This window comes from Eutrigla gurnardus, assembly GCF_963514095.1.
Source record: "Eutrigla gurnardus genome assembly, chromosome: 15".
In the NCBI taxonomy this organism is placed as follows: Eukaryota; Metazoa; Chordata; class Actinopteri; order Perciformes; family Triglidae; genus Eutrigla; species Eutrigla gurnardus.
In genome coordinates this window covers 14,246,959-14,274,866 of record NC_139938.1, presented here as the reverse complement: position 1 = coordinate 14,274,866, position 27,908 = coordinate 14,246,959, and the positions used below count along the sequence as shown (strand labels likewise).

At 42.0% G+C, this 27,908-nt stretch overlaps 1 protein-coding gene across 5 annotated transcripts; it reads right to left on the bottom strand.

Annotated features, from left to right (window-relative positions):
• Positions 1 to 846: 846 nt before the first annotated feature.
• grik1a (glutamate receptor, ionotropic, kainate 1a) lies at positions 847 to 26,701 on the bottom strand. Of its 5 annotated transcripts, none has more exons than XR_014598405.1 (18): positions 26,350 to 26,701; positions 19,638 to 19,805; positions 18,873 to 19,130; positions 17,804 to 17,985; positions 17,439 to 17,492; positions 16,999 to 17,169; positions 16,621 to 16,764; positions 15,430 to 15,537; positions 15,094 to 15,138; positions 12,263 to 12,379; positions 11,532 to 11,735; positions 9,954 to 10,177; positions 9,667 to 9,785; positions 8,435 to 8,652; positions 7,225 to 7,450; positions 4,777 to 5,031; positions 4,027 to 4,195; positions 1,993 to 2,131 (listed from the first exon to the last, which is right to left on the bottom strand). XR_014598405.1 is itself a non-coding variant. In XM_084028586.1 (18 exons), the coding sequence occupies exons 1-17, from the start codon at positions 26,429 to 26,431 to the stop codon at positions 4,070 to 4,072; spliced, it is 2,697 nt and encodes an 898-aa protein (XP_083884712.1). In that variant the 5' UTR covers positions 26,432 to 26,701; the 3' UTR covers positions 1,993 to 2,131; positions 4,027 to 4,069. The 5 variants fall into 5 exon arrangements, 4 of the variants coding, with proteins under 4 accessions (XP_083884711.1, XP_083884713.1, XP_083884712.1 ...); XM_084028586.1 differs by having other exon boundaries at positions 4,781 to 5,031; XM_084028585.1 differs by lacking the exon at positions 4,027 to 4,195 and having other exon boundaries at positions 847 to 2,131; positions 4,781 to 5,031.
• Positions 26,702 to 27,908: the final 1,207 nt, after the last annotated feature.

Genomic DNA, 27,908 nt, shown 5'->3' with positions numbered 1-27,908 from the left:
AAACCTCTGACTCCCCTCATTTACAAAGTATTTATAGCCATTTATTGCTCTTTCCTGTTTGAAATGTCACTGCATTAGCTGTTAAATGCTAAACCAGTGAAAGTTCTGACATTATTGATAATGGGTTGTTTTATGTTTTAATGCCGCATTAATATTTCCCACTACAGACATTCTCCATATAACCGTTCTGTATGATTGTATTCTTCACCTGATTTGGATATTACTGAAGGCAGTATTTTAAAAAAAATGACAGGAATACTGAATTGCTGGCTTCAATAGAGTGGCGATGTCCCGCCTTTCTATGTCCGGTACATGGGACCTCAACATGAATTTCTGATGCATGTATTCCTATGGCTAGATCAAAATTATTTTCTGGTCCCGTTTGAATTGTACAAATGAATTTCACATATGTTTTTTGTGGTTTTTAAAGATAATTTTTCATGCAAAAAAATCTATGATTTATGGCGAAGAAGTTTGATAATAGTAGGTCTTGTGTGAGGCCGCTTTGTGAACTACAGCTCTTGGCTGCTCTCGACGCGACTGGGACCAGCAAATAATTATATTATCTGCATTTTTTACTATCTCAGAGGTCCCATGGGAGTCTAGCGGAAGGGGCGGGACTTCGCCACTCTATGGGTGATTCCAAAGGGACACGTAGCACACGTCAAATCCACTGACAAGACTACAAGGCAGGTGCCCAGTACGACTAAAGGGGACTGAAAGGATCGACTAGAGGTAGGAGGGCGACAAAGAGCCTGAGTGAACTACATTCCTCTTTTCCTATTCCTAACTTTTGCTCTGATACGGAGAAGCTAATGCAGCGTTAAACTCAGGAAGACAGTACAGGACTTCTCAATTAAAATATAAAAAAACGTCAATGAAAACATTAATCTTTGCTCTCTGTATTCACGCTGCATTGAGTTAATTGTGCTACAACTGCTGAGAAACTGCTCATCCATCATACATGTTTGATTTGTAAGTACTGTAAAGGCAAATGACACTTGCTAATTAATTAATGAATACCATGTTCTTTCTTTTTCCCGTGGGGAATGTTTTATGAGGAACTTGAAACTGCACACATCCACTGAGATCCACTGTCAACATTGGGAGACAAGATCTCCCTTCAGCCTGTCAAATGTGACTGCAAATACAACAAAGACTATTCCTCCCAGGGCAACAAGGAAATTGTCTTTGACCTCTTGAGAATTTATTGCTTTGAAAAAAAAAAAAAATGTGCTTCTCATTTTCTCCATCTCCTGATAAGATTTGGGGGGGAGAAGGATCACATCCTTTCTCTGATTTCTGTACTGAGAAATAGTTCATGGTTACAAGCATTTCTGAAGCCGTGTGTGTGTGTGTGTGTTGGCGTAAGGCAGTTGGCTGGCTGTGATTTGGGTGCTTAAAGAGTATAAAACAGCAGGTGTGTTCCCCATTTTTCCTTAGAGGTCCTTATCTCCTTCCAATAGCCGGGGTTGGCACAGCAATCTGAGCTACTTCGAGCCTGCCAGTAGGCAAAAAAACAAACGAGCACATAATATCACCGCCAAGCACAAACAACAACAGCAAATCGGTAAACGGTTTAAAAATGCAAAATATCTTTTTACTCTCGAAATCAGTGAAGTCGTCATACATTTACGCAACGGGAGCATCGATAGAGTGTGCAGAATCAACTCTGCAACCTGCTCAGAGCAGTGAACTACAGCCACGAGGGAACAGCAACGGTTTACACTAAGAGAGAACGCTCTTCTTCTAATCCTCGTCACCTATATTCACATCATTAATGTTGATACGAGGCCAAGACTTTGGGAAACGACAGTACGTCTACGGTTTAACGCTATTATCCAGACACAAACGGACAGGGGTGATGAGGAAGCAGCTTCATCGGCAACAATCGAGTCTGCGGAGTGGAGGGCGATCAGGTGGCAGTCTCTGATCAAGTTCCATCAGTATCTAGATCCGAGGCTCACATGCTGGTGTCCCGACTCGCTTCTTCTCTCAGCGCGGTGCGCGCTGGTTGACAGAGGACGCAAGCCGGCCTCGAGCCGCTGCGGGGTCGCGACCTCCTCCGGACGCCTTTGTAACACTGCAGGGAGATACCCAACTCCTCCATCAGGGTGCTAAAAGACACGCTCTGCCAAGGAGAAGGGACGAGGCCTTGGTTAAGACACAAATGAGTTACAAAAGCAAACAAACACCGTGTGAATGTGCTCAAACAAAATTACTGCTGCTGCTTAATTGGATCAACTTGGCAATTATTGGATGCAGCGTTTACTGAAAGCGATGCTAATTTAAGTTTAAATCGAAGACAGTGACATTTGATTAATCCCTGCACAGGCTTGCCTGCAGAGGAATGTGAGCAGCTCTGAAGTGTGACCATGGGGACACAAGAAATGACAAAACACACATCAAATGTAAATTGATCTAAGAATTGTAAGTCGGTTGTTTCATCATAAAAGCAAGGACGCAGTCAAAGGATGAAGGGCGATGTCTACTGTGCAACATCCTAAAGCAGGGAGCTATGTATTCAAAATATGGTAATCATTTTTAAATTATCATAGAGAGGGCCGTCTGAAATGAGGAGCCCCGGGCTGATTTGATGCTGCAGAATACATTGCATTGAACTCACTAATCTTCCATAATGTTTATTTGCCTTTCAACTCCTTCCTTCGGAGGAGGTGATGCCTGTAAACTTATCTCGCAAATTATCATTCCCTGCACAAAAGTCGTCCCGTTTTTGCGCGTCGGTCTTTGCATCCAGAGTCCATAGAAGGTCTTCCTCTTTCATCCTCAGGCTTTGCCTAAGGCTTTTCAAACGGATGTGGCTTCCTGCAGGGTTTCCCACGATTACTATTAACACTCTATATCCGAGGAGAAAACTTCCCCAGCACCAACCTCAGACCATAAAAGGCTGAGAAAAAGGGGCAAAAACCGCAGATTGAAAATTCATGTATTTTGTAGAATTAAAATAAATAAACAAGTAATTTCACATTTAAAAAAAGAAACCTTGTTGATTCTGGTCTTTTAAAAGGTAACTTATCTATTTATCAAGTAGTTCATATAATTATCTTACGTAGCCTGATTTTAAACCCTTTAATAGCATAAATGATTCGTCTTTGAAATGATTCATATCTTCTACAACCTACTCAATATTTTCTTGTTTTTTTTTAATCCAGGGGGTCAGGAAAGCCCTTGGAAGTTAGTAACTCTCTGTGATCTCATCCGTCGTTAATTCAGTTAAAATGTTTAAGTGTCAGGGGACGTCTTAACTCGACACGTCGTTCCATCACTGTTATCTGAATTTCAGCCAACCAAACCAGTCTACCAATGAGCTTAATGAGGGGGGGGGGGGGGAATATTCAAATCGTTTTTCCTATCTTTTGATTTCCCCAAAGGCATTCCAAGCCTCTAAAGGCCTGCCTCTGAAGTATACACAAATTCAGACTTCACTGAATGGTGCAAGCCTTGTAGAAAGGCGACTTCACAAGTGCAACTGAGAAAACAGCTGGACAGAACTGCAGAGCTCTGCACGTCTATGAACCTCAACTTAAATGCCACGATGTTCAAACTACCCTGAACTTAATAAATGTGTGCTCAGAAGGACACGAACAAAAGACTTTGTTTTTCTTAATTAAACACCGTATTTTCAGGCTTTCATTAGTAAAGAGCTCCTTACAATCTGTATAACAAAAGCATGCTAATCATGCCTGCATGAATATGAGATGGATTCTCGTCATAAAACAAGTTCCTAAGAAAGTAAAATATTTGACTGCTCAAACATACCCAGTTAAACCAAATAAAACCACACAGCAATCTTATTAAACATTGTCATAATTCAATATTGGCCTGGGGGCGAAAGGAATACGTTTGAGAACAAAATTTGAGTTCATACCAGTTCAAATGATTAGAAGAAGGCTCATAATAGTGGGAGCGTGAGGGGAGCTTGGATTGGCTGATTTGGGTGCAGATAAACTGGGGTATTTTCAGCAGGGGGGGGGGGGGCAGAGAGAAGGACAGCTAGTTACAAACCTATCGTCTCGAGTGTGTATGTGTTGTAAATGTGCTGCCGTGGCTACTCTGTGTCGTCCCCCAGTAGCCTGCCGCTCTCCAGATCAGTGGATAAGGAGGTGCCGGAGGAGGAGGTGGAGCCACGCCGCTGGAACTGACGGGACTGCACCCCATAAAAGAAACAGAAGGCCTGACGCAAGCATGCACAGAAGAAAAGAATGGAGGAGGGGGAAAAAAACATGTAAAAACAAAAGAAAATGTGACAAAGAAATGTAAAACACAGCAAATAAGACAGAAAAGCAAGGCAAAGACTTGAAAATAATAATGTGGATGGTTAGCGTTCATGCTTCATGACTAATAATTAGCCATTTTATTTTACATTACTTAACAGATGGAGAAGATGTAAATAAAAGAAAGCAAGTGTTTGTGTGACGTGACATAATTCAGGCTTATGAAAAATAATTTATTTGCACAAATAAAAGGAAGTGAATGTTTTAGTCGTCCATCATTTTGAGCTGCTTCTTCACTATATTTAACCCTTGTTCTTTCTTGTTGTTACCACCGGCAACTGCAAATATGATTTTGGGCAAATTAATTTTCATCAAGCGAATAACATCTAACAAGCACTTCCATAGTCAGAAAATATTAATTAGTAAGGGACAAAAACAAAAAAATGCACTGAATATTACTCAGTCCCTGAAAATATTCAAATTGACTTCCATTCTATGATCCAACCGACCAATTCATTGAACAGCAGGCCTTCAGCCTCACTCACCTCCTCTATGTCGGCGTTCCTGCGAGCCTTGTAGATGAACTCTCCGATGGCCACGAACACAGAGAGGACCAGGCCGGCCGCCAGGACGATGAAGATGCCGCCAATGTTTTCTACGCCCAGAGCATTGGCTTCCTTGTTGTCCTCCTCCGGACATCCATTGCCCCTCCACCACTTCTCCTTCATCATGTGCAGCTTCCCTTCCTCCTGCAGCTGAAGGATGGCAATGGTCACTTTATCCCTGTATGGAGACCCTGCAGACAGAGGAAGACATTATGTACTGACAGAGCATTTACAAATACCTCTAAATGCCACATTATTACAGTAAGGTATGGCAGCCCTAGTGAACAGTAAGTATTGTCTACTGTGAAATTAAAGCCAAGAACACTCTATGTGACAGGAAACATGAATCCACACGTATCTTGAGGATATAAAAGTCCTATTTGCATTTGTAATGTTTATCATTATGCATTTGGAGTTACATCCAGAGCTACGAGCAGGCCAAGGATCAGGTGTTGTAGGAATTAAATCACTTTTAATAGGTTTGAGAAAGAGGCTTCTGCCCCGAAACCCATCTTGGTGCATTGCCCTCCACTATCCAATGACACTCCGGGGGCCTAAAACATATGGGACACTAAAGCCTGTTGATCAGATAAGAAAAGAGCTGAATAGCCTCAGTTGTCGGCTCAGCCCAGTCACAGCGCTGCATCTGCCCCGAGGGCATCAGCTGATCTTGAGGTTTAACCTAAACCTGTACGGGAGTCCCTCTGCTGTGGCAAACATCCTGCCAAACACATCACACGACAACAACAAAGTCATGGGGTAATTGGAGGGGAAAGTAAAGCCATCGCCGCCTTGCACTTTGACTACCAACTCCATTTGTGTAAATGGCACAGACTTGTTTTTATATACCACCTTTCTAGTCCTGCCACCACTCAAACACTTTACTCTACATGTCAAAATCCACATAAGTGATGACAGCTCAGGCTGCAAACCCACCACTCAGGATCTAATCTAAATGCACACACACACACCACAGCCTTCAACATCTTGCTCAAGAACACATCATAGATTAAGACTTATTCTAGAGGTCGGCCAGGCTGTCTCTCTCCTTGTTCACCCTTCACAGGTCTTGTACCAGCAGGGGGTCGAGGCTGAATACAGACAAATTATGTGGGCTGAGCTACCTGCAGCTCAACATCAAACTGGACTGGGAAGAGCAACTCCACTGTCCTCTACAAGAGAGCAAACAGTTCTACACCGCAGATATTCTCCTACTATGTGGTGGCCGTCATTATATCCTATATGCAGAGAACAACCCTCAAATTAACAAGCTCATCAGGAAGGTTGGCTTCTGGTGTGAGTCTCTGGTGGAGGTGTGTCAAACCACAGAGGACATTGACATCTTAAGTCTACTTGAATCCTACAGGGAGTCTGGTTCAGTGGCCATCAAACTACTGTACAACTCCTCCCCCTGCTGCTAAGAAGAGAGCCTTGCAACCTTTGAACTCTGGCTTTTATGTATAATTTCATTTATGACCGCACTTTTTTTGTATAACGTATGATTAATCCTTTATGCAAGTATTTTCTTAAAATAAATGTCCATACCTCCTCTAAGAATAGAGGTTATAATTGCTATGTCATCATAGAGAGTATATCATTATCTTAGGTACTGACAGCCAGCCAACATCTCATGGTAATTACAGAAATGAAGTGGACGGGGGGGCTCCACCCTCATTATTTCCAATCTTGTGCCCATACATGTAAATGTGTGTCCTGCACTTGCCAACTCAACTTATGTTGTGGAGTATGCTCTTGGCAAAGAACGGCAGTTTGAAAAGAAATATTTTAACTCCATTTAAAAAAAAAAAAAGAAGAAAAAAAAAACATCTAGGAGGAAAAGAGAAAAACACCAGAGAGACACGACATGTTAAGCACCACTTAAGTAAACATCCAAGAGCCCCAACTGCAGAAACGGTCCAGCAGGTTGACTTGCTTCCAGTTTAAGTTCTCAATCCAACAAAACTGGCCTGAAACCTTAGATGAACATTTGCAGGGAAACAGCTGGCAGAGCTCTCGGATGGAAGTGCATTTGCATGTTGTGGATACGAGATAGCGGCTCAGCACTCCAGCAAAATGGAAATTCCAAATAAACTGTTGCGTGCTTCTACAGTGGAGAGCCGTCATTTACAGATTTACAGACACTTATATTCTCAAAAGTGTATGCATGGATGTGATTAGTGTGGTAAAATGTGTTCAGTCGACCACAGAGGACAAGCAATAAATACCAGAAAGCTTGCAAAACCGTGAAGGAGGACTTTCTTTTAAAGCACAATATAAATTACTGTTTTATGCCACTAACTGGCAACGATGCTGGTGAGAAGTAGACCTACAATTTACCTTCCCCCCCCGTGTTTCACAATCACATACGTCCTCATTCTTCTTACCAATAGGTGTTCCCACGCCGTAGCCCTTGGAGTCTATGAGACCTCCGATCTGTGTGAGGTTGCAGTTTCTCTGGCTGATGTACTCGATGCTGGTGGACTCCATCAGCATGGCGTAGTCCGTCGTCAGGACCCGGGTGATGCCTTCTCGGTTGTTCTTCACCAACGCGGTGTTCTTCCTGCTGCTCATGAACGCCCACATCTTCTCATAGGTGGAGATCTTCGATTTCTGCCAAACGAGGAAAACGATGCATTTGTACCAAGTACGTCGGTGGATACACTACATGTACTTAACTGTATTTCAAATACTATTATATACGTGTATATTACAGTATTTGAAGTAAAGTTCATGTGTACATATAGGTTTAATAGTAGGATGTGTGGGACTTTATTTTTGAATGTGTCTTGCCTGTATTTCTGTGTGTGTGTGTGTGTGTGTGTGTGTGTGTGTGTGTGTGTGTGTGTGTGTCTCCTTGCTCAGTCAGAGAAAATGGGACAGCTGTGTTCTAAATCTCCTCCAGCTGATTCAATTTGTTCGAGCCATCAACACAGCCTGCTTCTTCCCATCCAGGCAGCCGTAATCACTGGCTGCAATCTGGGAGGATAAAGCCCTGCATGGATCACCCCCGCCGCGCTACCAGGATGCAAGGGGAGGATGTGGCTGCGGGGGGAAGGAAGTGACAGCCCTGCCTGAGGACATCAGCGCAGCGATATGTAATGCAAACTAAGTCAAACGTATGTTTAACTTCAAGAAAAGACACCCCGTCTCCTCCATTTCCCGTCATGAACTCATCTCTTGACACGTCTACGTTGTCTCTAGTTAAAGTAAATGCTCGTCTTTTTTTCCCCCTGCCTCCGTCCTTACATTTTTTCATTTCCAAAAGATGTTTGGCAAAGATACAGGATGACGGAGGGAGAAGCAGCGTCATGACTGATTTAATGGAAGCGAGGCTACTCGTTTTACTGAATAATGGAATATCCGAATGAAAAATGTTATGCATTTCATTTGAGCAAAGTAAAGCATACACGGATGAGTGCTATCTCAGGATTTGATGCTATCTTAAGTGAAATATATTTTTGACAGGCTCTACAACTCGACATGAACGTCGTAAAAAGCAAACGGGCCCTTCTGCATAGCCGTTTCAACTACATCTTTTCATGCTGCCTCTTTTGATCGAGTTAAAAGCTAATTGAGAGTCCACACCAGTCGTACCTTGAAGAAGGTCATGGTGGATCCATCCCTCACTGCCCCGTATTCAATCCTGGTCTGCTTCGCCAGGTCGTCTGCCGAGTCGATGGGCGCATCCATTCGTTCCACGGTGAGGAAGGCAGCCAAGTTGGCCGTGTAGGAGGAGATGATGATTAAGGTGAAGAACCACCAGATGCCCCCGACTATACGAGTGGACAGAGCCTTGGGCATCAGCTCCGAGCCTGGAAGCACATTGATGGGGGACAAAAAGGTTAAAACGTTGTGCTGTTTGTGTAGATGCTAAAAACGATGTATTCCAAACACACAATAATGCTAAAACATCTTTATTCCTGTAAAGCAAAGTCATGAACTGTAGTCCGAATGGGGTTATCTGAACAGCTGGAGTCACACTAGAGCTCTAATTGTATTTTCACCTCCCTCTAAATGATAAATTGTGCACCTCTTCATACACTACGGCTATTTTCTCCCTAGTTCATGGTCTAAAAAGATAAAATAAATGATTGTCAAAAAGAAAGACAATAGAACGAAAAGTGCGATTACGAAGAAAATGAGGTAACACATGCTTAAAAGCTAATAAAAAGTGAAATGGAAAAGCTATAATTAACTTCAGAAAAAAAAAGAAGCAACATCATTTACCTATAGCTTCACTTGCTTGTCTCTTCCTCTATGAATATCTTTGCATCTCTGAAGAACTGATTTGACAAAATACAGCGTGCAGTCTGCAAAATTGCGACATTTAATCAGCAGCGCCATTATAAATAGGCTTGTTGGCCGTCCAATCAGGCACGTTGGACTTATCCTGCGCCGATCTCCCGCCTCGAGGGAGATCAAATCCCCATGAAGTGCAACGTGACTGTTATTACAGGGTGTGGTGGCAATTAATGGCCACTGGAGCAAAGTGGAAAGGACATTCACAGAATATAGGGGGCAAATATTGACGTTTGGAATAAAGCAGCTTAGAGCAGAGTTAACAGTGTCAGTACAGTCTTTACTGCTGTACAGAGAGTTCATCAGCTCTGCAGTATGGCATGTGCAGCATTTATTAGTAGCCTTTAAACTACCTCATATGAGTTGTTTTTCTTTAGTCCAATATTAAATCTCCTATAACGGGAAATAAATGTTTTTGTAGCTGCTAAATACTTGATTTGGAGAACTTGGAGCAACCCCTTTCCACATACAAAATATATAAAACTATAAAATATTGATTATGATAGCTGTAACTGTGACCTAAATACCTTGACGCATGAGAGCTCCAACGCCAAACCAGAAACTGTTGAGTAGAGTGAAGTTGTTCTGTATCAGAGTGGAGGAGGGGTTGCAGGGATGTGGGTTGTACCACTCGTACGGAGTAAACCTGCAAGGCAACCACAGCGACGGACAGGAAAAACAGATCATTTTCCAACATCAGGAGAAAGATGCAATACCTAATCAAGCAAAACCCTACAATTTACTCTCAGTAAGCCTTCTATTCTTCCATCCCAACATACATCTCGTCATCACAAGCATCAATCAATCCTCTTACCTGGCAATCACAAAGAGCACACAGCTGACCCCTGTGCAGGCCAGCAGCACGTACATCCAGATGTCCGGAGACAGCGGATTAAGGAAGGAGAACACGCCGGGATTGGTGCCGTTGGGTTTGCGGTACAGGATGCTGATGCCTAAGGTCATGAAGGGCTTGGAGAAGTCGATGCTTTTCTCTCTAACGTATGTGATGGTCAAGGGGGCCACGGCCAGGTCTGCAACCTGGAAAACACACAAGAGGAACTAAGATGCAGATAAATGGGTACTTTTTACTGCTCAAGGTTACATTGGGCATCTTCCGGTATTTGTTTCTGTCAATCGAACGTATATCAGTAACCCAACGATATATGAAGCTTTTTATAACCAAACAGCCTCTAGAAAATCTAGAAAAAGTATGTAAAACCTATATTTCATATTTCATATATGAAATATAGGTTTTACTTATTTCATAGACTTCATCAAAGATGTTCCCTTTCTGCTGAAGGCAACCCGGAACCACATTATCTCAACAAATGTATGTATATGGGGTTATATTATATTCAAAAACATGTGTTATTTGATTGTCCCGTCCTGTTTGCCTTGTTTTGTTTTTGTTTTCTAAAATATTAAAAAAAGAGGTTTTGTATTCAACTGGAGAAAAAAAAACTGTTATATTAAAATAAATGAGTAATATGGAACAATATAACAGCAAAAAAGCTGCAAGAGATTAATGAAGGCAAAATAACAGATATTTTCCCTGAGACTGGTGATGGAATATGACCGCACCAGGCTTCATTAATCAACCCTGTAAAAGAAATGCAGGCATAATTATATTTAAGATGAAAATTCATTCATAATTCATAACTATGGGCATGCAATTATTTGTTTAAAAGTCCTGTTTATATAGCCAGAGGCTACGAACATTGATACAAATGATACCTTATATTGATATTACAGCATCGTGACTCTATAAACACATCAGGGTGCGAACAGGCGTCGCTGAAAACTTCATTATAGACTCGTTTGTTGATTCACTACGAATGCAGATGATTCATAAAAAGGTGACCCTTTATCTAATTTTCTCAGATTTCACCTGATCTGGAGCAGATGAGTCTTTAAGAAGGAAGTAGGTTTGGGGGTACTTGTACTTTATTTTAATATTTCCATTTGAAGCATGTTGGGAACAACTGGACATAACTATAAAACCTCGGCCAATTACAGCAGTAAAATTGCCTGCAATATATAAGAATATATAGCTACGGGCTAACTAATAGAGAGCTGCAGGAATGAATCCTAAAATCGGGAAATGAGTCGGCATTTTTGCCCTTCCAGTTTTGTGATTAGATGCCTTAAATAAGGTCTGTGGTTAAAATGAGCGTAAGACCTTGGAGCGTCTTTTTCTACGATATAATGTCAGTAAAAACCCCTCTTGTGAACGTTTACGTGTCTTAAAGCAGGAGTTTTACGTGTCCCTCTTCCTGGATGTGTTTCAATGTACTAATGTGTCTCCTAGATTCCTTCCTTAGCCTCCTCTCCTCGTGTCTCGCTCTTACTTCGGCCTTCGTTTTCTCTGTAAATTGACTACCGTTTAACTCACGTGGTCAATCAGCTCCCGCACCATCCCGTTCCACTCTCCCTTGTCATTCTGGGCGCCGTATTTCCCATCAGCCACCAGTCTGACTTCATATGTGAAACCCAAGATGTTGGAGAGCTCTTTCAAAAGGTCCAGACAGTAACCCTCGAAGCGATCATTCCCAATCAGCTCCTTCTCAGACTTCCTCTGCATCACATATGGATTTTCCTGGACAGCAAAAGAAAACACTGTATTTTAATGTTGTTTAAGTTAGTTTGTTAAGTGTTAAATTAAAGTGATTTGTGGGTTTCCCTTCCACTTAAACTTAAACCTTATTTATTTATGTAGCGCCTTTCATACAGAATTGCAATACAAGGTGCTTAACAATGCAATTAAAATACAACAATACAGGAAAATACAGCCAAATAAATTAAATTAAATTAAAAAAATAAATAAAAATAACAATAATAATAATAAAAAATAAAAAATAAATAAATAATAATACAAATAAAACAAATAAAAATGATGATGAATGATGAATGACTGATGAAGCTCCTTAAATATATATTTCTTGTATCCTATATTTTCTAGCGTCTGTGCATAATTAGACAGCATTTTAAAAACACAAATTCAAACTCGTCCTTCCCGTCATTTCCCTTCTCACTGTATTTTTGCCAAACTCTACACATCCCACACTCCCCTCCTCCTCCCTAGTCCATATGTGATCCTCCGTTTACCCTCCTCCTCCTCCTCACCAGTATGGTGGTGACAATAAGAGTCCGGTTAGCCAGAGAGTCGGTCACGTTGTTATTCTTGTCTCGGCTGGACTTCTCCGTCAGGTTCATCCCCCTGAACGAGTTCCACACAGCAATCTGGAAGGGCAAACAGGGCTTTAGACACATTTCCTGCTTTGACCAGAAGAGGTACTCAACCAAACTGAAGCGTATAGATATTTACTCCTGTTAAAGCTTTGAATTAGGCTTCTTTATTTTATTTGGATCACTGACACCCGTTGCTGTCAAAGGAAAGAAGCTGATTATTTTCTTATCTCTGACACAAAATATCCAGAGCCTGATTTAGTCTCCAAGTCTTCGGAGGAAACTAAACTGCTCCGATAAACTGCACAATATATTGTGATTCATCGAACAGAAAAATGAGCGTCGAGGTTAAACGACCAGGCTCATTTTCAACGTGATGAAAATGAAAATGAAGAAGTTGTTGTCTTAAAGTTTTTTATCAAGTTATTTTCCCTAAATTTTACCGACCAAACGACGTATAAAACATGAAAACAAAATAAAGGTTGTTGCAGCGTTACTTGAACGTGGTGGTGAGGAATTGGAAATGACACCAGCAGGGACCGTATGATGGAGGGAGGATCAGACAGGGTCAGAGGGGACAGAAAATGACATGTTCTTTTCCCCGCCTATCCGTCACAGTAGCTGTGAATGAGAGTGTCCGGTTCATCCGACCAGGCGGCATAATCCCGACAGTTATCAGATTAGAACAGGCATCTGGCAACTGGATTTTGACCCTTTGAAATCCCATGACTGGTTAAGAGCCGAGCAAAGGACGCGGGGGCTCATGACATTGATGCAATAAAGTTAAGTGCATTAAATGGTCAAGCTTCATTGTTGCTCAAGCTTCAAGGAAAGAAAGAAACAACAGCATTTACTGCATAAGAAGACGAGTAGTAGTGAACGCATGAGTAGCTCTTATTAAACTGAGCACTATGGAAGGTACAGTCTTATTTCTCACAATTTATTTTGCACAAAAGGGCTTTGTGGAATTACCTTTTTGGAAAAGATAACAAGCTTTTCACCCCCATTACGTTCACTCTTATTCTGTTCTCCCAGTAAGACAGACAGAAAATGTGCTCTGGTATAACCTTGCTAAAAGTACACTTTTGCAAGGGGCAACTCTGTGCGGTACAGTCCATAAATCTGTCTTATCTCTGCACACGAGGAACTGTGAATGGAGTTGGATTTAATTCATTATATTGTCCTCAATCTTAAAGATAAATGGACCGAACAAGGACAATATTTTGTTAGTGTGGAGGGCATTTTGGGCTCAGATTGTGCTGGTTCACACAACCTAGCTTGTGTTGAATGTTGTAGAAATGTGTTATTTTGGGAAAACACCATCCTCAGTGAAACGATTAGTCAGTTTGAAGTTTAAGTAATAAAGTTATCTCACCAAACCAGTGAAATCAATGCAAGAATATAGCCTAGAACGACTGCACGGCATACAGTCGTCATCTTTTAAAGCCCTAAGTCAAGGATTTACTGTGTATAGCCTTGCAAATTTATCAAGCGTGCCAGTGCAGCTTCCAACAACAAAGTGTGCTCTTAAAACTGACAGGAATTCTCTCTCATATGCTGGGAGTAAACGGTTATCAACGGATCCTAAAGCTCATCTCCATCCGACCAAATCTGACTGGAAAACCGTTACCACGGAGAGGGAGGCGTACTAAGCCAAGCAAAGAAAGCTGAGAGGGGGAAGAAAGAAAAGAAAAAAAAGTTGTTGACTTTTTTTCCCCCCAGAAAGTCAACAACTTTAAGAGAAAATACTTTTTATTTCCTTGGAGACTTTCACTTTGTTTAGTCCTCCCATCATCCTCTTCAGAGTGAATTTTACACCCCAGTGCCCAAGAACTAACACTACTGCAGCGGAGTGATAATTCATTTTTCATGACCATAAAGTCAAGCGTTTTATGTGATGTGCTTACCATGTTGTGGTATTTCCTCTGAGGGGAGGCTTTTTTGAGGGCTAAAAAGTACTGAATGGAATTAAAATTACAGTATAAATCACCGCTTCTGCGCCTTTGACAGCTGCTGCCTGCCTGCAAACCCCTCTGACAACCGAGACACACTGAGAGGAAGAACTTCCCCAAGTTCTAACAGTAAACTACGGCTTTGAGGGGGATGAATTCATTCATCATCTCTTCTTTTAATTCATCAAATATTTGGTTTCAAGGCGACAAGCAGACGTGCTGAAGAATGTTTAATTCGCAATTAGTAGACTGAATTAAGGAGCTAAGAACAAAGCTAATGATAGATTTAATTTAGAATTAAAATAGATCATTTGAGACAAGGTTGATGCATTAGAGTGAGCATTTAAATTGTGCACAAGCTGAGGAATATGTTCCTCTTGTAGCAAGTCTCGATGCCCGCCGTGAGCCATTGTTGAATGGATTTCCATGGAAACATGAAGGCAGTCTAATAGTGAAGTATAAGGGTGTAGTATAAGTAGTGGACTAACAAGTCTCTGCAAAGGTGAAGGAATGGTAAATTCCCTAATCTATTTCTTGTTGCATTGAGTGAAACTGCAGGACTTCCTGCCTCTAACAGCGGCTACATTGTTATGTCCACCTAAGCAAAGAGATATAATAATACAGTTTTGACAGGCGTCAGGCAATGCCTGGACCCAAACACGGGGAAAACTGAAATGTCAAATACATGGCACTGCTGTATACAAAATCAGTGAGGAGAAACAAGGTTGACAAGGCAAGGAGCAGCGAGGTGCGTGGCATACAGAGTGAGAAAAGAGGAGCGAAGGTGGGGGAGGGAGGGGGGAGGCTGGCACAAACCTTGATCCACCTTTTGGTGAGGCGACTTCCGCCCTCCACAATACCCTTTTGTGAAGAGAAACGTGAAGAGGGCAACATGAAGCGCAGACAATGTGGGGCGGGAAAAAAAATCAGTTGCTGCAGCATTATTAATATTCATAACTGGAGAAATCTAAAGCAACTCATAAATGTGTGGATGGATTATGAGAAATAAAATCTCTACAGCACACACACACACACACACACACACACACACACACACACACACACACACACACACACAGCGTTAATGGAATGAATCAGCCAGGAAGCAGCATGAGAGTGGTGTAATTGGTTGTTTCAGGCCCCTGTGCTCACCCTGGCAGTGCCGTCCTCTTTGAGGCTGATGATGTCCAAATCAAAGTCTCTCCTCAGGCCATCTGTCTTATTAAGAACAATGTGGCCTGTCAGTCCGTCCCACTGTGCCTACGGAGAAGACAGAGCGGGAGAGAGTGGTGGGAGATGAGTCTGAGTGCAGAGCCTCATTGAAGCCGCGGAGCCGACTCCCAGGAGGAGAGAGTGGAAGCGAATCGAGGCGGAGAGAGGAAGTCGGCGCCGACAGATGGCTGGGAGACATCGGCTGGAGATTGAACGGTGTCTACAGGTTGTTTCGGTGGTTTCATTTCAATATGAAAACAAGTTTATGTTCACGGTGCGATGCGCATGTTCATATTCAAAAAAAGAAATATCCATTTCTACAAAAAGTCCCTGTTAAAAATCCAGTTATTAAACGTCTAACAAAAGCGTATTCATACATTTCAAATAGAATCCAGTTAATACTGTCCGCACACCGACTATTGTGCACCACAATAGCTAGAGGAGGGTGAAAACATGCAGCTTATAGCGCCCAAGATTTAATTCCAGCCATTGAAATGAAAAATGTGCCCTCTTATTCGTCAGAAAATGTTTTTTAATTGAGTGCTGTGGGAGACCCATTACCGGTTCTTGCAATCAAAAACGCCCTTACGTCGTAATGAATAGCACAGGAGGACGGGCACCTCAAAGGAAGGGCAGTGGCAAACAAAACGGAAAGCTGGTTGAGGAAGGAGAGAGAAAGATGAAGGCTGAAGAAGAGGAGGACTGGGTGAGAATGGTGGGCAATGGCCCTCCGCTGGATTTAAGATTTATCTTAAGAGAGATGAAAACACTCATGCATCAAAGGCCTCATTTCTGTCTGTAGGCATCCAGTCTGACAGTCGGGCCAAACCGCATGCTTTCAACTTTTAAGTACATAAATACCGTATATTTTCTTGTTGTGTACATTTAGGAGCAAAAGCATGGGCTGTCAGAAGGGACCTATGAAGTAACGTATCATGCAAAAATGATCCAGTTTCGGCTGGTTTCACGCTTCACATCTCAAATTTGAAGGATTTGAGGGCTCATGAAGCCCTTTTCAGAACATATCATTAAAAATGCATGGTGGTCAAGTTAAGAGCAACGTGGATATCTTATGTAACAGTTGATTTTTTTATTTTATTTTGTTTTTATTATTTCTTATCTAACACCCACCTCTTTGAAGAGGTTCATGAAGCGAGGCCCGAAGCGCCACGGTTTGTGGCGGTGACACTGCAGGGAGCTGACGGTCATCTGAGTGGCCCGCTGCGACGCCACGGCAACCATGAACACTGCATCGTACATCAGGGCTGCGTCCGTCTGCGGAGGAGGCAGTCAGAGGGAGATGATTTGCTTTTTTCCCCTCACACTGCACTCAAAAGCCTAAATGCATGCAGTACACAACTAAACATCAGATTGAAACACTTTGCAGGAAGAGATGATGATTTCATCCAGGCAAATTGTGCCATTAGAGAAGTAAATGCATGAGCAGAGCAGGTGTTTTTTTTTTTGTTTAGCGCCCCCTGTAACGTAGAATAACAGCACAGGGCTTACCGTCATTATTCCATCCATCAAGCCACTCTCTTGTTTTGGACCCTGCAGTCTTTCCATGGCCCACTTGTCAATTGTGGAGGTTACCCACGGGTCGTCAACGTTCAGCAGTCTGAAGCCTGTCATGTTGACCCCGCTGTAGCGGTACGGCTCCAAATCCAAGGCAAACAAATCCTGCAAAAAAAAAAGGAAGTGTGTGTTGGTTTGTGTTTCTGTGTGCGTGACGGAGCGAGAAAGTGTAGGAGACAGATTTAAGCTTGAGTTCAAGGTGTCCCTTTCTCAGCCTTTTACTGGGGAATCGACGGGCTTCTATGAAACTTTTACGCTGTCGTCTTGGTCAGGACTACCATGGAAAAGTGTTCAAAATCTCAACTTCAGCTGGGTTCAACCTTCTCTTGGTATCTCCCATTAAACGACTGTATTCCTACAAATTGATAACTCACCAAAGTTGTGAAGAAGAAATGGTAATACTCGGTCATCATACCCATAGATGAGAGCTGCAAGATGAGAAGAAGAAATAAAGTAAGATAAGAAAATGTCATGTTGCTCTTTTCAATTGCTTATTTACTTGACGTGTTTCCCACCGTTACAGGTAAAGCGTCACATCGTCAATAAAAAAGTCATTTCGCTGATCTCTCCTTTTTTGCACGCTGCGTTAAAAAATGTTTTTTTGAGACTCAAAACAGGATAATGGTTATGTCCTTTGAAGTTAATGTCATTTTTAGTAAAAAATATAATAAAAGGACACAAACATGTGTTTTAATATCTGTAGAACAAACGAATGTAAAGGCATTTGAATCCATCCAACCTGCTTCAGGAGCTCTGAAGCCATGCGGTAGGAGCAGTCGAAGAGTATGAAAAACTCTTTGTCTTTCTTCAGCTCCTTCAGCAGCGGCCGGGCGTCTTGGTTGCCCGGGGTCAGCTGGCGGATCTTGATCTTCAGGTTGTACTTTGCCGGAGCTTTGATCAACTCCTGCATCCGCATCAGACCTGCGAGGAACAGTTACACATTTAACCAATTGTTTTTGCCCCGCTGTGCTGCAGAAAGATCACAGGACCCTTGAGCAAGGGGGACATGCCTGTTGTCATGGTAACTCCCTACCCTAATTGAAGGATGTGATCCGTATTCACTGCATCACCCTGTTGCACAACAACTTGCATCTTCTTCTCAGTTTCTTCTTTGTGTGTAGGTGTGTCAGCGTGACATTTCAAAAAAATACATTTCTGATATAAATCTATAAACTATGACATTTTAAAGGTGGAATTTCATATTCTCTGGCTCTGGTCGGGACTCGCTGATTTGAGGCCATGAATCCGCAGCGTTTGAAATGAGGCATCCATGCCCTGCCACAGATTAGGTTCACTAGCCAGCACGAGGAAGGCAACCACGGCAAAACAGTGGAAGTACATTCTGTGAGTAATTATAATCTTGACATATGAATATATTGTAAGGTCCAGAAAAAGCAAGGCAGCACTTTTGACCTTTCGACCCCCTCCATTCTTCACTTCAAGTTGGAAATTAAATCATTAGCAAAATGCCGTCTTGAGTCTGTATTGTATTCAGAAAACTAATGTTTTTTCGTTCCAGGTATTGAGCTAGGTGATATATCATTATGATATTGCTAGTAAAATTGATGTAGTAAGACAGATTTAGGGACAGATTTCTCCAGAATCTTTTTTTACATATTTTTTTTATTACCCAATTCCATTCTGCTGATACTACTTTGCTTCCAAAATTCACTTTTATTTCCACACAAGGCTGACTAAATCAACCTTCCGTTAGGCCTCTTCCCATGCATGGAAGAATCTAATGATTTCTTGGAGTATATCTGTGAATCAAAGGTGGCAATCGGACGGATAAAAACAGCGGGCCTCACCCGTGCTGTCCTCATAGACCACCGTCAACTTCCGCCACTTGAAGAAAGTGACCACGTCCAGGATGGCCCTGGCGATGGCGGTGTACTCGGGATACAGGTTGATGAAGAAGGTGTCTTTGTTGTCCACGGACGGGTGTTTCCAGCGGGTCTGAATGTGAGGAACCTCCAGGGCGTTGCAGATGGACTGAACGGCGCTGACCGAGGAGCTGTGAGAGGGGCCGAACACTGCGACCACCCCGAGAGCCAGCTGGTCACACACTGGTGGTGCAAGACAACACACAGTCAGCTTGTTTCTCAACCAAAAGTCTATGTAAACTATGGAAATAGCATGGTTTTAATGTAATCAGCAGGCTCCCTCAGTGATAGAAAAATATGCCTTCTCCAGAGGGTAGGATTTCATGATTTGTTCACTGAATTAGAAAAGTAGCAAATGCACAAATACATCCATGTTTGGGGAACTTAAACTGGGGATCTCCCTACCGTTGAGAGATGCCATTAGCCCCCTATATCCAGCAATTAAGATATGCTAATGTTATTGATTCCACTTACCTACAAACTGCATACAGAGGCATTACAATGGCATAAATCCATTTGTCTCACTTTAAATAAGAAAAAACATAAAACACCCATTAAACCAAAGTTTCCCTTTAAGACAAATTTGTGAGAGCACGTTCTAGAGCAACATGAATGATTTATGAGATGATGTTGTCTTCACTTACAGTGTGACAAGTGAAGTCTAACGCTGCCTCTATAATCATGTCCTACCTCGCCTGGAAGCTTCAAAGCCATCAAAAAGGTTGATCCTCTGGATGTCGTAGGTGAGCGTCGTGTTGGGCATCAGGGTCTTGTTGCGGTTTATGTTATTCACAGCAAACTTGAACGCCAGCTCATCCATGCTCACTAACTCGCTCTCCCGGGTCTCAAAAATACCACCTGCACGTAGAGACGGAGCACAAAGACAAAGACACCCGTCACTGCAGCAAATAACAGATTCAACTGTTGCTTCTGTGCTCCTGTGTGGGTTGAGAAATTCTGCCAGATTGGTTAAATTAAAGCCTTTCAAAGCCCATCAAACATAAAAAAAAAAAGCAAGACAGGGCTTCCGAAGCATCTTGTAGTATTATGTTTTATCTGAAGTTTACACTAACAAGCAGTTGAGACTGGTTTTGTTGAGGTTCTAACATCTAAAAGACGTACAAAAATGCAAAAGAATACATATATAACTTTTCTTAAGAATATAAGATGAAGAAGTTCATTTCAATAAATTCAAATTATGTGTTAAATCTAAAAAAAATTGATTCAAAATCAAATAGTTGTTCATTAAATACAGGAAATTACCAAAAGAGGAGCATCAATGAACTTTTGAAGGGTTCATTTCTTTGATAACCCCCTTTCTAATAAAGCACCTTTCTAATAAAGGGTTTATAAGTAGTAAATAACTCATTTATTAATGTTATTAAGTTATGATGTATAGACCTGTTAACGCCATGAACAATTTATTTCTTTTATCAGATTGTAAATCAATTAAACCATTTATTGTTGTAGTATAATCCTTTCTATGTCACAGTAGATATTCGTCATCAAGAGTCATGGTTTTCTCCATTTACTAAAACACCGTAAAAAGACAAGTGAATTTAAAATTGTGAGCACAGTCATTCGAAAAAAAGGCTTTTTATCACGAAGTCTGCAGCTGTAAATGTTGATGAGATGATAACAAAAGGCTTTTTAGTTCAGATCGCCATGCCAGAAGACCAGCGGTCAAACACTCCAACTTATCAGCCAAAGCTGGCAACCCAACAGTAATTAGAGAAAGTGTTAAATGTTAATAAAGAAACACTTATATCTTATGAACCCTTCATCGCGGATGCCTTATTAGGAAGAAGTAGTACAAAAATATAGTTTTCATCCCATTTGGCCAAGCCAGACAGGGAAAGAATGCATTAAAAAGGTATAAGTGTATAAACCTCCATCAGTTGTGCAACATCCATATCCATATTTCTGCAGCCTGATTTTACTATGCATCATTTCAAATAGAAACAGAAACAAACTCTGAAATACAATATGTCCACAATAAACTGTAGTTTCAGTGCCTCCAGCTTCAATAATCTACAAGCAGAGAATTAATAAGGATTTCCCACAGAAGCATCCAAATAAAGATGAATATTAAGTGCTTAAAGATGAGCAATCCTCATTCTTCTCCAAGGCATGAAGCAAATTCTTAGCACTTTGTTTCTTCAAAGTGGGGAGGAGCCGCTCTTCCACTGTTCCGACTTAAAGCTACACGGGGACCCGAAGGCCACACACACACACACACACACACTGACACACACACACACGACTCGCTGCATGGACCAGCTGTCAGCAGGCATTGAAAAAACAATGTGGCTCACACAGACTTCTGAAATTGCTGAAACTCCTCCTCAACATCCTGTCATCCGAGGGCAGGGAATGTGAAGTGTGGACTCCAAAGGCGAGATGAAATGGAAGTAGCGTAATTGCTACCGCCGTGTGAAAGGGCAGGAAATAAAAAGGCTTTAAGAGCTTCTCTCTGGAGGTACAAAACAGGGCTTGTGAAAGATGAGTCAAGTCTCGTCAGTCAGTTGTCGGTCGTGAAGTTACATTCTTCACTTTTCCCAGCATGAAACTGCATTTCACTCCCTTGCTGAATCTGCAGATTTTTTCCTTCCTCAGACTGCATACGATCGTAAACAGCTTGGACAGTTTGTTGTACCGTTTGTTCAGTTCTAATCAAAGGATTGCCGTCCTTCCTCTGCTGATGATGAGTCTGCAGAAGTGTACAAAAACAATACCTTACTGTGAAAAACTGCACAACATTTTGTTCATTGGATAAATGAAGAATAAGTTAAAAGATATAGATGAAGAATGTTGTTAAACCACACCAGTTTTTGCTTTGAGATCCACAGAGGATAGAGGTTTGATACTCAGAACAAAAGGGTCTTCAAATCTACTGTAAAGACTGCAAACGTTATTAATTGAACCGGCACTATTTTATGTTCCTACCGAGCCCTTGCAAGGACACCGTAAAGTGCTTCTCACAGGCGGTGATGGCGGTCCAGGAGAGTCGTTGGAGGCAATCAGTTACAACAGGTGGACGATACATCCATCCATCCTGTATTCAGGGTCGCGGGGGAGCTGGAGCCCATCCCTGGACAGGTAACCAGTCTATCACAGGGCTGACATGTAGAGACACCATTCACTCTCACATTCGCACCTACGGGCAGTTTAGAGACATCAAGGAACCCATCACTCCCTGCATGTCTTTGGACTGGGGGAGGAAGCCGGAGAACCCGGAGAGAACCCACGCTAACACGGGGAGAACAGCAAACAGTGACTGGCACGAGTGAATCTGTGGTACAGTGAACGGATGGATGAGAGATTTATCTGCCTGCTGCGGTGGGAGGAAAATCTAAAATATAAAACTAAGAAGGCTGAAGAACAACCTGTCACGCAGCCCCAGGAGATAAAGATGTTTGTGTGTGAATGTGTGCATGATAAATCTCCCCCAATCCATCACTCTGCTATTTAATTACAAATAATTATGTTTTACATTAGTCATGTGTCACGCGGAGCAGCTTGAAACCTAGTGCAGGTTTTGACTGCTGCAGTCCTAAAAATGGCATTTTTTTTTTCCTTCTTTCAAGCATGCAGTTTTTTTTTTTTTTGCTTCCATACAAATGAATTAATGTACCTCGGAGCACTAAAAGCATTCATTAAGCTTCCATAATAATGAGGAATAATTTGCCCCATGGAACACACATCCATCTGGCTTATCAGACAGCATTGAAAGGGCGCTAAAAGTTTCAGAGGACCCACAGGACTCGGCAGTGCCTTTTAACATGTGTTTGGGGTCCATAATGTAATGCAGGTAGGTTTTATCTGCATAAAATACAGACGCACTCGAGATGCACCGATGCTGCTTAAAACACAACACTGCTCATTACGGTCAAAACTGAAGTGTGTAATAAAAATCTAATCAAAAAGGGCTTTTTTTTTTCTCCATTTGCCTCAGTGCCCATTAATATTTTCGTAAGATGTGTCTTATTTAACAGTGTTTTATGGTATTTCCATTTCATGAGCAGGTTTATGGGACTCAGGGAAGCTGAAAGGAGAACAATGCCATGTTGACAGTCACAAGACGAACGCAGGATGTCACAGTTTTTATGTTTTGCCGAAGCGAACCCAGAAAAAATGTCATTTTTAATGACTGCTTTTTGACTCGCATATAACTTGCGCTAACCTGCTATTTGCATAGAAAGTACTGAGACATTTTAAAACCCCGACACAATCTGGATACAGGACGTCGTTGTCGTCATCGCCTTTTTCACCATTAAAACCATCAAACTGCCAAGATGCGAGGAAATGCTAGATTCTCACATTAATGGTTGAAATTTGCAAGATTAGTGGATAATTAACTGTGATTACGGTGCATTAGCGGGCTTTATTCCCTTCATCCGTGTAATACCATCATGTTCACACTTTCAAACCAAGTGTTATAGAACAGGAAAACAATCGTTCCTTCTTTATCCGATTGACCTCCAGATGGTGATCGCCACAAAGCATGAGTCATCTTCTATGTACAACATCTCAGCGGGAGGACGGTTACACATCAAATGGACTGAGATGGAAGACACGTGGGACTTTCCAACAGCTCGGGACTAGAGACAGTTTTACAGAAAAAGTTTGTCTCGCTGAAAAGACTATTTGTAGAATAAAAAGGGGTCTCGGGGGTCAAACTGAATGACAGACATTTCGCTGCAGCCTTGCTGAGAAAACCACAGGGGAAACGGTTTGTTCCTCGCCAACAAATCAAGGAGCCGCACAAATGGGCAAAAAAAAGGGCAAAAATGCAATCAGGGATGTCAGAGGTGAAAGAAGTGAAAAAGAGAGGGAGAGAAAGACATTGCAGATGACCGTCAATATGTCCACTATTGGTGAACACTTGAACAAGTGAGTGATGTACAAGAAGACTTATTTCAGACAAAAATCTAGAACATCTAGAGATCAACGGCAATGTGTATTCACAAAACAATTTGCTACTAACTTCGACACTTCACGACAACAAAACAGTACATTATTAGCGGCTTGTACCACGAAAGCTTCAGATGTTGCAGGTGCACTCGTGCCGGGGCAAAAAGAAACGGCTTCCTTTCAGGTCGAGTCTCTTTCAGGTGCCGAAAATCAGCCGCTTCTCAATCCGCACATCAGAGGAAAAAGCCTCGGGATCGATATGTAAATGTCTGGTGTCGTCAATGCAATCCCGTGACAAAACTGCGGCTCCTTTCTCCTGTCTGGTTTCTGCCAGCGTAATGAACCATCACGCTACTGGAGGCGGCCGACTGCACAGTATATCTCTGGATATATCGTCGACAGAAGTAAAGCCAACTTTCCACAACCTCTGGCATTTGGCTGAGGTGAGATTCATTCGTTCCCCTAATGGCCGGTTGCTGGAGAGAAAGGAACTAATGAATAAAATTAAGCGGGCACCCTTAACAAGCTTAACTTCGATTTAACAGAGGGCGACACCTGCAGCCAAAACTTTCTCCAACCTTCTTTAAACACTCGTACGCGCATGCATGCATGCACGCAGACACCGACGGTCTTTTTGGAGCTGCAGTGCATTTCAGGCCTTGTGCCATCAAAGCTCTTATTGGTCTTGAATGGTCCTGAATATTAATGTGTGACCCGGGGCTAAACTCCAGATCAGAAAGCCTCCGCATGTGCAAGCGTGGACCAGATAAAACTGACAAAATGCTACTAAGAAGAGATCGACAGGCGACATCAAGATCAGCCGATGATAGAATTCTAATACTCAACATATGGACTTTTAATTAAAACTCAGCAATAAAGGAAACATGCATGAGCTCATGTTAAATAAGAAATCTGATGATGAATATGGTTGAGAGCCATTCGGCTGGTGTATGTGCTCTGTAGTTCAATGTGACCGTCCTTTAACAAACTCTTTTAAAGTGCTGCTCCACTGACAAACCTGTTTTAGTTATTGTTGCTTCACTTAAGTTTGGGCTTTTATTGCAGAATGATGTAGAGTTTGACACCAGACGACTGTTTTTCACATCCATCCTCGGCGAGGGGAACGTTCCTCGCTGCTCTTTTATAAATCGTGTGCGTGCAAACGGGATTTATGACGTTACAACTCGTTTGGGATTCGATCACGGTGTGATATGTGGATACTTGAATCCTCCGGGGCAAAAACACAGAGGCATCCAAGGGGAGGAGGGAACATTCTGTGGCTAGCTGTTACGCTCCAGAAACATTATATATTTCTATTTTCCAGTGAGGGTGAATGAATAGCTTTTAACTTGTTTCATCAATCCAAAAGGAATATTTTAAAAAAGGGACTTCAAACATGTTTCAAGTGGATATTTGAATATGATCAGAAAGCATAAACATTTTGATCCTCCAAGCTAAAAGGGGATCTTTCCAGATAAATATAGGCTCATAACCCAGAACCTCAAATTCTTTATCAAAATGATTTAATTCCATTGTTGATATGCATCATAATCGGACACCTTGAGGGATTATAACATAAAAAGGTATGCATTATGCTGTATGATATCCAATCCAAGACCAGTACTGCATGTGAACCTCCTCACACACACAGTGACACCATTACAATTGATTCGGTCTACATATTACAGTTGGACTCCGGTGTGATTGAAGCCTGAAAAAAAGAGCCGCTGGGATAATGAACGCAGCCCAGAGAGCTCAGCAGCCTCCTCCAGTCTCATCAAGCCCAGATGAAGTTCTCTCACTCGTCTTTACTCCGCTACATATATGACAGCAGGACTAGTGATTACATCGCCTTTGCTGGCTGCGTGACATCCATCTCAGGGACGGACAGCTTTCTGCTGTTAGTGAACATCGGCTGCTGCATTCTTTTGAATAGAATGCTGGGAGGAGTGGAAAAGTGAGGAATCAATAATCTATTACTTTCAGCCTTTCTTCTTCATTTAAATCTGATTGGAATTTAAATGATTGAAAAGATACTTTAAAAAGATGTTTCATGAGGTTCAACCAAACCCTCCGAAGGCAAAGTATATGCTCAAAGTTCAGTCCGAATTCTAGTCATCATGAAGAAAATCAATTATGAGCTAAAAAAAAAAAGGAGTGGTTTTAATTTCTCACAAGCTTTGTGGGATTTGAAATGAATATCTGAAGAAATAATCCCATAATCACTCATACAAAAAGGCATAAGGCACAACATACCACTGAATTGATACTAAATGGGATGAGAGGGGATGAAAGAGGGGAAAACATTAAAAAAAAAAAACTTTAAAAGGCAGAAAAACTGTATTTGACACATGCTTAGAATGGGATGCAGTGATAGATGCTCTCCTATCCGTGGTAGACAACGGGAAAACTCATATACTCTGCACTCACGGTTGAACTCGCGGGGGAAACGCCAGCAACACCGTGCGTAAACAGCTGTTGCGCTTACCGATTCTGAGGACTTGCGTGGAGCTCAGGTAGAGCTGCGCCGCGAAGAGAAGAGAGAAGAAAAGTCCCTTCCTTTCCTCCATGGTGCTCCGGGGGAACTCACCGCGGGTAGCGACACCATGACAGGAAGAAACGGCGTCTATCCGCGCGCTGAAACACCTGACGCGCCGTGCCAGCGCGCGACACAAGTTGTATTCCCATGTCGACCCTTTCCACGGCGCATCGCTCCCGTAATGCACGGTAAATGGTGACCGGCGGTCACAGCGCAATCCAACTTTCCGGCACAGAAATCAATCCCGAGTCACGTCGTCCGAAACAGCGAGGCAGAGTCCAGCACGTCCAGCGTCACTCAGCATCAGTGCGCCTCCGAGACGGCAGGAGCTGGGAGAGCGAGAGCGCGCGGGTCAGCGTTAAGCCCCAGGAAGCCTAATTGGTTTCCGGTGTGACTTTTCAAAATAATAAATAGCAGGTGGGAATAGAGTTGGTGCTCACAATTTTTACTTTCATATCCTCCATGGATAATTATTTTTTCAATGTTTACACCAGTATTGCGGACTATAAACAGGCAAATATCTAAGTTGTCTGAATTAACTCTGGTTTCACAGACAGGATATGAACAAGAACCACACCACAAAATAAAACTCTCCAGAACCTGAACCTGAAGCTCATTCTGTTCAAAAGATACTCTCTGTCAAATATGTATTGTGCACGTTTAACAACAATTCCTATCTAGGATTTTTGTTTGTTTTTTTGCTAGCCACTAAGCTAACCACATGTTGTAACCTAGCTAAGAAAAAACAGATCTAAACTCTCCCTTCATACTTTGTAATGGTAGGTAGGTAGGTAGGTTTTATTATGAATCCTCTGTGTAGGCTAAAAGCCAAGAAGAGAAACACAAAAGAGCTGGACATTTATATTTAGGCATGAAAAACACTCAAAGGGACTCTCACCTGTATCTTACTGCTTAAATGACCCTGTAGGTGACCTCTGACCCCAATTGTAAACATTTCAGTACTTTTTAACAGCGCCCTCTAGAGCTGTAATCAATGTGACAACCAAACCTGTTCTCTATTAATAGCATACACCTTGTTGTTGATGTATTGTTGGCGTCAAATCAAGTGTTTTCGTTATTCTACTGTACATAGAAGTGCTGCCTGTGAACGGTATATGCTCATAAGGTAGACGGGTAATGGTTTCACCCGTTTTGACTTTATTACAAACAGTCAAAACAGTAAAACAAAGATTGTCATAGTAGGAATAATGGTGGCCATGTATTTTGAAATCTATTGAATCAACTAATGTTTTTTTTAATCATAAATTCAAATAAAAAAGAATGGGTATGTGTTTTTTCCAACTTGATAGATGAGCTTTTTACGCTGAATGAACCCCATGGTCTAATTCTGGTCATCTCTGGATAGTTTGGCACCATTCGGTTTGGATTAAGGAGCAGATGGATTGGCAGCGGCTCTCTCCACCGGTCCTGATGAGAGGAGAATAATCTTCAGGTTACAGGGCAGATGCCAGATTATCTCTCACTGCAGACAAGCAAGGTCTTTATCT

Bases quoted from the DNA above. Each gene is read 5' to 3' on its own strand.
- grik1a (XM_084028585.1), bottom strand. From the start codon at position 26,431: ATGGAGGAAAGGAAGGGACTTTTCTTCTCTCTTCTCTTCGCGGCGCAG. The intron at 15,139-15,429 runs GTGAGCACAGGG...TCTTCACAAAAG, and splicing joins AAGAGGACGGCACTGCCAGG to GGTATTGTGGAGGGCGGAAG. The intron at 9,786-9,953 runs GTAAGAGGATTG...GTTGCCTTGCAG, and splicing joins GTGCTCTTTGTGATTGCCAG to GTTTACTCCGTACGAGTGGT.